This window comes from Gigantopelta aegis, chromosome 10, assembly GCF_016097555.1.
Source record: "Gigantopelta aegis isolate Gae_Host chromosome 10, Gae_host_genome, whole genome shotgun sequence".
Classification (NCBI taxonomy): domain Eukaryota; kingdom Metazoa; phylum Mollusca; class Gastropoda; order Neomphalida; family Peltospiridae; genus Gigantopelta; species Gigantopelta aegis.
Genome location: NC_054708.1, coordinates 12,091,392 through 12,104,385, shown reverse-complemented (window position 1 = coordinate 12,104,385; position 12,994 = coordinate 12,091,392). Strand labels below are relative to the sequence as shown.

At 34.1% G+C, this 12,994-nt stretch overlaps 1 protein-coding gene across 1 annotated transcript; it reads right to left on the bottom strand.

Annotated features, from left to right (window-relative positions):
- Positions 1-352: 352 nt before the first annotated feature.
- Positions 353-12,957, bottom strand: LOC121384259. Its single transcript, XM_041514573.1, has 5 exons — positions 12,844-12,957; positions 3,681-3,853; positions 2,796-2,879; positions 2,307-2,433; positions 353-1,599 (listed from the first exon to the last, which is right to left on the bottom strand). The coding sequence occupies exons 1-5, from the start codon at positions 12,947-12,949 to the stop codon at positions 1,520-1,522; spliced, it is 570 nt and encodes a 189-aa protein (XP_041370507.1). The 5' UTR covers positions 12,950-12,957; the 3' UTR covers positions 353-1,519.
- Between the last annotated feature and the right edge of the window lie 37 nt (positions 12,958-12,994).

Sequence of the window (12,994 nt, the reverse complement as noted above, 5' to 3'; positions counted from 1 at the left end):
ATGCTTCAATCGTTGCCATGTGGCAATTGTGTATCAAGGTGAACATGAAAAGATTTGGAGAAAACTATCATTACATAGCTGAAAAGTATTTACAAAATATTATTTCCTGTTTCAACCAATATTCTTTGAGAAAAAAAAATATGGAAGCATTAAGATAGTCGATTGTACAGATTACCTCCCTTGTGGAAATGTTTCACATAAACTTAAGTCATGAGTTTTAGTACATTTGTTTTCCAGAAATGTTAACATCTATGATATACATTGCAGAACTAATTAATAAAGCTGCAAAATACTGTGAAGGTATGCTTGGAAAAACAATGTCACTGTATAGGAATATTAAACCATGACAAACTGAATATTTATTTTTATTGTTCTTGACAAATGTTTAAGAAAGTCACTAGCCGTCACACAAGCTTTGACTAGTGCTCTATATATTATAGTAAAACAGCTGATAATTTCCACTAGCACAGACCAAAAATGCACTAGCCGGGACTAATAACATATACAACAGCACTTGTTACATAAATAGAGAATAACTAGTTAATGATGTCGAATATCTTGTTTCACCCTGTGAAGCTATGAATGGGAATTCAGCGAGGTACTGATGAGTGGAATTTCTCATTCAGCATGAACAGGATAAAGCAGATATCCGACGTCATTAACTAGTTATTATCGTTATCCTGCAGACCATAAAAATTAAGGAGACAAGCTATTATTTCTGTTATTTCAGCCACATTGTATGATGACCTAGAGGACGAGCAATTTTGTAATATAGCTATGCGTGTGACATCACATGAGTAATGTCAAAAGTCATATCCTGTTACTATACGGATACAACTTTGCTTTATCCATCATCATATTCTGTCAATAGAAACGGTGGTTGCAGGATAACAAGAATTAAAAAATGTAAAATAATTATTTTTAACATTTATTTTTATCACATAAGACAATAAACAAAATGGGTTGTAAACATTGTACCATTCACAAGATTACATTATTCCACTGGTACTTTCATTAAATCATTAACCATTCCCCCACCCCCAATTATAAACATGTGTTAGTGATAAATATGGATCACTCTGGTGATCATATTTTACTATATTCAGGATTCGCGAAACAAATTTCCATACTTTTTTTCAAGCATAATTGATTCTTCCAGACTTTAAAATGTATGCCCAATAGTTTTGTGAAAATTATATAAAAATATGACAAATATTTGCCAATTGTATAATATAACAATAAACAAAAAATTATAAACGTTATATATTTTCACAATTTTTAGGCTGTATGTATACACCCTCTACATAAAATTTTGAAGATACTTGTCACAAATGTCAAAAGATGGATCCATTTCAACATGCAGTACTAGTAATCCACTCCAATTACAATAAAACAAGTGTTAGATGCTGGTAATATATTTCTGAAGGAATATTTCCAACAGTTTTTATAAACACACACAGAGCATGTTTCTATGGTAACACATTTTTCAGAATTATCCTTCAGTACTATTGTATAGATGCTATCTGGTTGGCTTGAATGGATCAAACAATTTGGGGTCTTGTAAATATGAGGCATCTTTAATTATAAATGGCATGAAACCTGAAAAAAAAAGACAAGAAAATCTCAGTGTACATTTTTTAAAATAAAATTATTTGAATCAAAGGACAAATGAAAATATGTCATCATAATTGAACATGTAATTAAATATACTAAGACAAAGAATGTAGAGAACATTTGGTACTGTAGATGACATTTTAGTCACTATGTTTGTACAAAGATGTAACGTGGGACTGGATCTCAGTAATGTGGGACTTAATGTCAGTAATGTGGGACTGGATCTCAGTAATGTGGGACTTAATGTCAGTAATGTGGGACTGGATGTTAATGTGAGACTGAATGTCAGTAACACAGTTTAAAAGTACCCGACGCTATTCAGAGTTTTGATTGCAGACTCTCTTTATTGTTAAGTATTTGTGTGATCCCTTTCCACCAGTACAGATGTGACATTCACTTGGTTCCCAACTGTAATTTCTGATCTAAGATCGGGGCCCATACTTATAAAACTGTAGACTGAAATCAACTTAGACTGACATGTAATTTATATGACATTAAAGTCTCATTTGATTTTCTATTAAAAACAGTGATAAAACTCTTCCAATATTTTCTGTATTTTAACACAACCCAAAAACTGTTCCCGTTCTTTATTGAAAAATATGTTGTAGTGTTTAAAACCTAGGGTCTGTCATTTTAAAGCAAAGAACAGTGTATTTAATGGCAGCCAGTCTAGGTGTTACGGGGTGTCTCACCACACTTTCTGGATCTCTTGATCAGCTTGGACACTCTCTGCTGCATGGGGATGCAGAGGCCGGTGATTTTCCGGCCATAAATCCTGCCAGTGAAGGGTGACACAAACTGACTGAGAAGACGAGTATTCTGAAAATACAACACAGTAATTAAAAATAAATGACTGTATTATTATGCTGTAAAATATCACATAGTCAAATCTAAGACAGTGTCTGGGAAAGGCTAACCTCATTTCTAGTAGCATATTGTTTTGGAGGGTCGGGGGTGGTAATATTTATTCAATATGGTAAACAACATATATACAATATGTATGTTAAGTTTTGTTTGTCTATTCTAAGCTCTGAGCCTCATTTCGTGAAAGCTTTGAGTTTGAATGTCAGTGATCTGTACAGTCTTGAATGAGCCCTATTTTTGAGTAAACAGCCCTCGAACTAACATGTGACCAATTGGCCAGCCACTCAAAACAAAGTACACAATGATTATACATGTACCTTGTAGTCCAGCTCTACGTCGTGTTTACACAGCAAGCATTTTTTCCTCTCCTTTGTGTAGGGGTTTGGCATGTCTTTCAATGGCTAAAACAGAAGAAGAAAACATTAATTACAAGGTTTTCATTAAATAACTCGGTACATTCTGTGTGATATTGTAAGATAGAGGACATACAGACAACGCCATACCATGAAAGATAGCCACATAAATTAAGATTTTTTTAAAAGTTTAATTTACCAAAACAAAAAATGGAAAATCATCCCCACTTGGACAAATACTCTAGTATCTAGAATGAGGATCAAACTTTAGGGCCCATACATATAGTACCTCAAACACACAAAATGTCAAAATCCAATCTAGTAACTACCCAGACCCATAGGGATTCGGAGAGGAGGCTGCACCCAGCCCCACCCCTCAACTCTAAAGAGAAAAAAAAAGTGTTTTATTTAATGAAGCACAACACATTTAATATGGCAAGGACTACAGAGCTAATTAGAGAGAAAACCTGCTGTCCCATACAACTTTTTTATACTAAATAGCAACAAGGGATCCTTTACTATCCCATAGACAAGATAGTACATACCACAGCTTTGTTACACTTGTTGTGGAGCACTGGCTGCAAAGACAAATAGCCGAATCAGCCCACTGATAGGGATCAATCTAAAACCAAATGCACATCAGATGAGTGCTTTACCACTGAGCTACGTCTCACCCCACTCCTCAACTTCAGCACTAAGAAATTAACTTTTTTATTAGTAGACTATAAATAAGACCCAAAATACAAAATGTGTTTGCGCCCTACACATATTGGTCCTATGGACCTGCAAACAGCATTTTAAATTCTAAATATTGTCAGTACAAAATAAGATCAATAAAACATAAATTACCAGGTCTCCTTCCATCTTTTCGACAAGTTCTTTAACTAAATCTGGCGAGTATTCTACTTTTAGATCATCTGCAACCTCTGTGTCCAGTTTCTTCTTCAATTTATAGCTTGTCGACATTTGCATTGGTCTTACAAAAATATCAGGCAACGTGGTAGTCTTCAGAATGCATAACTCTGCACAAAAAAAAAGAAGTTTTATTTAACAACGCACTCAACACATTTTATTTACGGTTATATGGCATCAGACATATGGTTAAGGACAACACAGATTTTGAGAGGAAACCCGCTGTCACCACTTCATGGGCTACTCTTTCCGATTAGCAGCAAGGGATCTTTTATTTGTGCTTCCCACAGGCAGGATAGCACAAACCATGGCCTTTGTTGAACCAGTTATGGATCACTGGTCGGTGCAAGTGGTTTACACCTACCCATTGAGCCTTGCGGAGCACTCACTCAGGGTTTGGAGTCGGTATCTGGATTAAAAATCCCATGACTCGACTGGGATCCGAAACCACTTTAAATATAGCTGGTGATGTGACAGCAAAGACATGATTTACTACCCGCAGGATTAAAAGGCCTGCTACACATAAGAAAATTATGTTTAGTGGTGCTTTTTCTGGTGCTTAGCAGTTTATTTATACAGTAAAATGTAAGGTGTAGTACTACTAGTAGACATATCAGAATGTGTGTAGAAGCTATATTGTTTCAGATGAGCAGGTGCTCAGATCGATGCCTACCTAACTGTGCATGTGATCTGCCTCTCACAATTAAAATTCAGCAGCTAGTGGTTTCAGAATATTTGTAAGAGATTTCATCCAAAACAGGGCTCGAACTTAACGACAGCATCGACGGCAATTGCCATCGCTGAGATATAAATTGCCGTAGGTAGAGAGCATTACTGATGGCACTTTTGTGCCGTTGTTAAAAGTCCTGAACAATAGCAAAATATATACACCTGGTGTACATAATCTGCCAATATTTAACATTTTCACATTTGAAATATGTCTACATACAGCAAAATAACCTTTTAGTCATATTTATTTTCTGCAAATGTCACTTTAAAAAAACAAACATTGCCATATGCAGGCACAAAATGCTATCGGTGGTTTGTTTCACCCATGGCAATTCTTTTAAAAATTGCTTTGGGAGACAAATTCTTTAGTTTCGGGCCCTGCAAGAAAGGGTGAAAAGGTTGTGGGTCCCACTTTGGCATCAGTTGAGCACCTACATATTTAACGTAAACATTATTGAAAGCAGGTATGTTATTAGTAGTTACTATGTGATATATTTAGTATCGGCTTGAAAAGTTGAAAAAACTTGAAAATTATTATAATGTAAAGACATTTAGCGTCAAACATAGGTGTCACATAGATATCTCTGGTTTCTAGACGTTTTGTACCCAAACCCGTTCGTACCATACCCTTTCGTAACCACTAGCATACCAGTTCGTAACCAATTAAATAATGTCATACATTACACCTAACATTAATATATTTTTTAAATACACAATTATAATGTTATATTACAAACATATTGTAACATTTAGCAAAAAATGTGTTGTAATAATCACTCAGCATCTTTTATAAGCATTAAATGAGCAATTATGTGCTGTGCATCACTGAAGCATGCCGTTTCGTAACCAAAAAGCATGCCGTTTCGTAACCAAAAAGCATACCTTTTCGTAGCCAAAGAGCAATTCTTTTGTCATAAACCCATTTAATATTTTATTGTATTAACCCGTGTAATAACGGTATGCAAATTTCATGGCATATGCAAATTTATAATGCTACTTTCACCTGTCAATAATTGAAGGACTCGGTGCTAAATAGGGAATAAGTCACATTTTGAAAGTTTTGAGAAATATAGCAACATATAAGTTTTTATTAATTTCACATTTACCTTTACCATAAATACAATTGTATGAATGTACTGGGTTTCAATATCTCTACATATAATTATATAATTATGTTAATATTACTATGTTTGTAAATATTATTATGTTTGTACATAAAATGTTTTTTGTCATGTAAAAAAAAAAATGTTGTGTATTTGAAATATATCAACAAATAAGCTGACTTCGCTTGACATGATTCTTCGTGACAATTTCTAATTCCCCTGCGCGTGCTGTAACCTCACTGTGGTGCAGGGGTGTAACATTCTCTTTGAGAATGGCCAATACAGCACAAATTGTGAAGTTTAGAGTAAAATTCGGTGTCCGTAAACTTCTGTGATATTTGTATTTGTATTTTTGCACAGTTCTTTACACTGTTTTTGTTTAAACCTTGAATTTTTATATTGATGTTGATCATCACTTTATTTATTTGCATTACCATAGTTTGACACCCAATAGCCGATGTGTTTTTCGTGCTGGGGTGTCGTTAAACATTCATTCATTCATTCATTAATCGCTAATTATTAAAATGTAGTTGGCTTGGATTTTTGTTGTTTTGTTTTTCATTAAATAACATGTACAAATGTGGGTACGAACTGGTATGCCGATGTTCCTCTGGTTACGAACTGGTATGCCTTTGGGTACGAACTGGTATGCTTTTGGGTACGAACCGGTATGGTACGAAACGGTATGGTTACGAAACGACCTGATACCATATCTCTTATAACACAAGTAAATAATCTTGTTAAATTAAACAAGATTAACAACACTGACAAGGATCATCCATTTTATTCGAACTCCGGCTACTAAGACCTAGAACAAGGCCCCACTGCATACGTACATGACACGTGACTCCGCACATATAATTAAAGGTGCATTATACCAATGTTATTTCTACATAACATAACACTAGGTGAGGGGGGGTTGTGTTAGCAGGAATCATTGTCTACTGTGTGGTAGGCAGACATTCCGTGTTTTTGCTGTATTCTCAGAACCGGCGTGACGTCACACGGCCTAGTTACCGATCATCCGGGTCTTTGGGGGTGAAGCAAAGCCTTAGTGATTACTGGTTTACATAGAATAAAGTTATCATATTAACTTTTTTACATGCCTTACATATTGTCATTTATTTTCTGTAGCTAACACAGTTGCAATACGTCTTATATGTGTATTATAACAGCTTGGGTCGCCATATAAGAGAAACGAACAACGGGAATCTGAATTAGTATAATCTATATTTAGTACCGATGTGTTTCCGTGTACTTTGAATGTCGAGGGGACAGGGCAGGTTGGGCAGAATATAATTTTTGTTGATGCAATTTTCAGGTAATGTTAATTATAAATTTTAACAATTTTGAAATGATAAGATAATTATTAATATAATAATTATGATGTGGGCTACAAAATATATAATTTGTATTTATAATAAAATTTGTATGCATGATTAAGTTAATTATTTTTATGATTTAATAATTATTTTATTTCCAAATAATATGTAATAATTAAACAATGGCAAAGTTGTTACTTTACAAGTTCAAAATTACAATAGTATTATTGTCATATCTTATTATATAGATGTATTGGCAACAGTATAATGTTCCACTGAATACATTCTTTTATTCTTAAAACAAAATACAATTTCTTGAAATAATGAAATGCTTTTGTTTTTACAGATTGCAAAATTACCACATGATGTTGCCCTTCCTTACCGGTTGAATGCAGGCAACAAAAAATAGCAATAATAAAATATAGCCATCCTCAGACCTTGACATCTAGGGGGAGCATTATCTCTCTCTACTTACCCATCACACCTGAGATTAGTTTCAAGGAGAATAATATATAGTTTCCTTTGGCATGTGAATTTATATACATGTAGTATTAATATGGTAATATTTTAAATTGCCCCCCATAAACTACATTAGGGAGCAAATAATCAGTTCCCTCAGTTATTTTCATGTCGAGGTCTACAACCTAATAAAACATAAGTGTTACCTCATCGAACAAACATGCAAATGTTTTAATAATAGGGTTTAACCTGGTATATTTAGTAATAAAATACAAAAAATTACCTGAGTAAATAATGGTTAATATATATATGTATAATATTGGTGTTGTTTTATATCTAGTCACAATGGCTATTGCAGATATTTTCTTGTTCAGTCTTGTGCTGTATTGGAATTGTTATTGCAGTTAAATTTAAGTAATATCTACAAAACTAATTTTTAATAGTATACAGCTGGAGAAAGGAGGCAAATATGGTTGTTAATAAACTGATCTGTATCGGTATGCCTTCTACTAGACTACACATATTTAACCTAAGTTGCTTTTAACCTGGGTTAAATTACCTCATGTAGATGGACTTATGTAGCATATTCAAGGAAAATATATGAATGAGATAGTTAAATGCTATATTCTCCATGTCAAACAGTGTTTTCAAAATGGTAAACAAATATCAGATATGGCAGTTGACCATTCATTTTATTGCAGGTAATTTCTAAAGCCGATTACACACACAAACACACTGAACTGTAGAATACCATGAAACTACATATATGTAAAAAGGTAAGTCCTCTAACTTGAACAAGTAAAATTTACAAATGTACCACAACCACCAAATTACATTGATCCACAATAGAATAGATTTTTATGTATTTTTAGATTTATGTATATGTATGTGTAGTGTTTTCCCTAGCTTGTTTTAGCACGGTGCAGCACCATGCCTCAATAGTCTAGCACCAGCTTGCCTTAATCAGCACCATGCTGCCCTGAGATTAAATAAGCCTTTTTCACTAATTAATTCTAAAATTGCCTTTATAAAACACCCAAAAAGGTATTATTAATTAATAAAATATGCCTTTTACATCTTTTGCCATTCATTTATTAAAGCAAGCACATAAATTACATTAATGTTTATTTCAATTAATTTTTGTGTATTTTTAATGAAAAAAAAGTGCCCTGAAAATGGTGAAAATGCCCCAAAAGTGTTTGGTCTACCATGCCTTGACACATTTCTAGGGAAATCACTAATGTGTGTGTGTGTATATATATATATATATATATTGTATGTATGTATACATATACATATATAGATATATATATACACACACACACACACAGTGATTTCCCTAGAAATTTGGCATATATATATATATATATATACACTGAAACAAAGGCACACACACATTATTTACCCTCTGCACCAAAGTAAATACTAAACACACGGAGAGAGAGAGGGGTGGGGGGGAACGACCTATATTTTCTTCCTGCAGGCCTGCTACAGACACATTTGCAAAAAAAAAAATAATAATTAAAGTTTAAACAAGAATTTAGGCCTATATTATAATTATTATATGTGTGTAATTTAGCAGTATCAACTTTTATTTTAAAATTAAAAAATAAATAAATAAGATGTAGTAGCTGTGGTATGGCAAAATAAATACAAGTATAGATAATATCCAAGCAACTAAGATTAAATGAAAAATAGACCACACAAATTTAATGATAAAGGAATATACTCTTTATTCAAGAACTGGATGCATTGTTTTGTTGGGGGGGGGGTTTCATGGAAGACGATGGAATTGTGTATTTTATTTACAGTATAATGTGGGATTTTTATCACTGCACATGCTTTAACCATTTTGTTTGCTAAATTAATCTCTGTTGGTGTTAACAAGCAACAACATTAAAGTCAACGTAGTCACATTCTGTGAGGGAAGCCATGGAATTCCATCAGGTTTGTCGTTTTAATGACCCTACCCACAAGTGGCACCTAGTCTCTTCTTTTGGAAATTTGTAAAACGATATTTTTTTTAACATCATGTTATGGTTTATGCAGCCAACTGCACAACATGGGTTAGGCATCGTGACCGTTAACTGTTGTAAATGATCGACCAAAGTTGCCTCATTTCACTATCAGACCATACGTAACTAAGGAGAAGCTTCACCGCGTCACGTGATAAACAATGGCGGCCAGGGGTCGAAGTACCCGTATGTTCGGTTCCGAGAATAGTTATTTCTGGCTGAGAGAGCGATCATAACTGTCCATCTTCCGATCATCTTGACATCTAATGATCTATGATGATCATGATGAGGCGTATCATAAAATATTGTTTGTTTCCGGTTACCCGACCGACCCTAATTTGAACCTGCCAACCCTAAAACTTTTTTGTATATCCAATTTTTTTTTTTTAATATAACGATTACCACGAAAACATTCCAAAACGATCACAAGCACTAATTTGGTATCATTTAGGCGATAACCCTACTGTGTTTTCCGATTTGCAGACGTATATCGGTGGTTTTACTGTTGCAAATTTAGTTTTATTGCCACGAAATGTTTTCTTCTAACAATTGATTGATGGAGTTACTTCCCTTCAAATTGAAGTTCGGTAACTTTCGTGAGATATCGGGCGAAGATTCGGAAAATAGTTTTCACGAATATATGCGATCTTTTCCGATTTACTCTACATCTAGCGTAGCGAGGTGTTCCAATTAATAATAATAATAATAATAACTATATTTAATGATTTACTCCAGCGACAAACTGGCCGTGTAGAAATTTAGTGACCTTCTGATAAACTAGGGGAGGGAATGTTTACCGATACTGATGGAGTTTACTGCCAAATCAAATGATTAAATATGTCAGTAACTTAGTAAGATCTCGATGCGTTTCGTTATTTTTTGTAAGTGGTCACTGGGAACTTCGCGGGTTTCCTCTAAAAACAGTGTCAGAATGACCATGTGTTTGACGTCCAATAGCCGATGATATTAAAGATAAAAATCAATGTGCTCTAGTGGCGTCGTTAAATAAAACAAACTTTACTTTTCAACATTCGTTTGAGCATCCTGAGCATTTGTACTGCATTTCTATTCATTGGACCAATTGATTGCTTCAAACCAAGTGTGTACTTTAATACTGGATGCATACAGAATAAAACTAACATTGCAAATTATAAAATTAGTAAGTCTACCATTTCTTAGATACACTAGGAAAGATAATATTCATAAAAAAAAAAAAAAAAATATTGTTGGACAGATAAATATAGAACCCTTCTTTTCAGTTTTCATTAAAAGAAATTGTTATAACTTATTTACTGGTTTCTATCCAATTAAGGTTCAACCAAGTCTGTCCTGGACCAGTACAGAAGTTAAGTGTTAGTATGAGAGTAAACCTTCTGCCTATTATTAAACAGCAAGGGATTTTTTGTATGTACTCTCCCACAGATAGGTTAGCACCATGTTGCCCTCAAAATCAAAATGCCTTGCCTTTTATAGATTTATAAGTTGCCCATGTAAAAAGAAGCCTTTACACACACCTATGTGGATAGTACTACATATTTCCTTTTTTTAAATTAAGTTATGAAATAGATATAGAAAATAAAATGGCCATACAGTTTTTGTCCTTTTGAAAATTGTATAATGGAAAAAAAAGCCCTTATATTTAAAACGGTATCAGGTCGTTTCGTAACCATACCGTTTCGTACCCAAAAGCATACCAGTTTGTACCCAAAGGCATACCAGTTCGTAACCAGAGGAACATTGGCATACTTGTTCGTACCCACATTTGTACATTTTATTTAATGAAAAACAAAACAACAAAAATCCAAGCCAACTGCATTTTAATAATTAGCGATTAGAAATTGTCACGAAGAATCATGTCAAGCGAAGTCAGCTTATTTGTTGATATATTTCAAACACATAACATTTTTCATAACATAACATCGATATCTCGAAACGGTTATGCATAACAATAAACAGCTTGCGGTGAACTCGTATGGAAAACTTACTCGTATTGGGGGGGGGGGGGGGGGAATGCAGTGAACTTGTATGGAAATCCACAAGTGAACTCGTATGGAAGACTTACTCGTATGGGGGGAAATGCTGTGAACTCGTATGGAAGACTTACTCGTATGGGGGAAAATGCTGTGAACTCGTATGGAAATTACAAACTGATATATCCAATACTGTATACTATATAGCAACTTCAAGAACTTGTGTGTAGTTTTTATGCAAAGTTCGACAAATCTGCTAGCCCGCTATTTATTATTCATTGGATGCTCATTACAGAATAAATTAAACATGATTGAACATACTTTGAACATACGGGCGACACGAAAATAGGTGACTGTCTTTGACGCACAAACTGCGATTGACACGCAAATAGCTGACTGATGGCGACATAAATAAGAAGCATGTATACAAAACAAGTGTCAAAATACACATTTAAGAGAAATATCAAAGTATATCTGCATATCCATACATCCTCATACCAGTTCGCCGTTATTTTTTCCATACGAGTTCGTTTTCCATACGAGTTTTCCGTTCATACGAGTTAGTTTCCATATGAGTTCACCGCATCCCCAATAAACACCATCGTCGCACTGTGGAATCGACACCAAATTACAAGACAAAAGAATTGCTCTTTGGCTACGAAAAGGTAAGCTTTTTGGTTACGAAAAGGTATGCTTTTTGGTTACGAAACAGCATGCTTCAGTGATGCACAGCACATAATTGCTCATTTAATGCTTATAAAAGATACTGAGTGATTATTACAACAAATCTTTTGCTAAATGTTACAATATGTTTGTAATATAACATTATAATTGTGTATTTAAAAAAATTATTAATGTTAGGTGTAATGTATGACATTATTTAATTGGTTACGAACTGGTATGCTAGTGGTTACGAAACGGTATGGTACGAATGGGTTTGGGTACAAAATGTCTAGAAACCTTTAAAACTGCACATAAAATATGCCCCCAAAACGTCACTTTACCATGCCTTACTTCATTTCTAGGGAAAACACTGTGATGAATAGTATTGTTGGTTTGCATAATGCTTTTCTATACATGCAGAGGTTATTTTGGATACCGGTAGTCAACACCTTTATTTAATATCCATAGATAAAATTATTTTCCAAAATAAAATGTTTTTCCTACCTACCTACCCTATATTTTTCCAGCATGTAATAGGAAACAAGTAATTTTATTTTTTTTGGCCTGATCTACTTCATCATGATCTAGCTCTCAAACAGCAGAGTACTCAGGCTATCTTACGGTCAGAGTATTTGGGCTAGGATTATTTATTATTTTTCTCGCACAGTAGTAACAACTTTATCATGCATGCTTAGCCTCACACAAAAAATTAACACTCCAGGATTATGAGGATAAATCCTAAGTCGAGTCTCGACGTTCAATTATTTTCCCTTTTAGGTTTTACCTTGTTAGCGTTATAATCACTACACATAGATGCAACTCAACTTATTACAACATACTTGAAGGCTGGAGTCTCTTGCTCAAGAGACATACAACAGGCTCGGAACGACCACTACTCGTAAATAACGTTGTTGATAATCGTCGAAGCATGCTGACGGAAGCCATTTTATTTTGTTATTATAGATGCGCAGAATCATGTATCATTTTTTT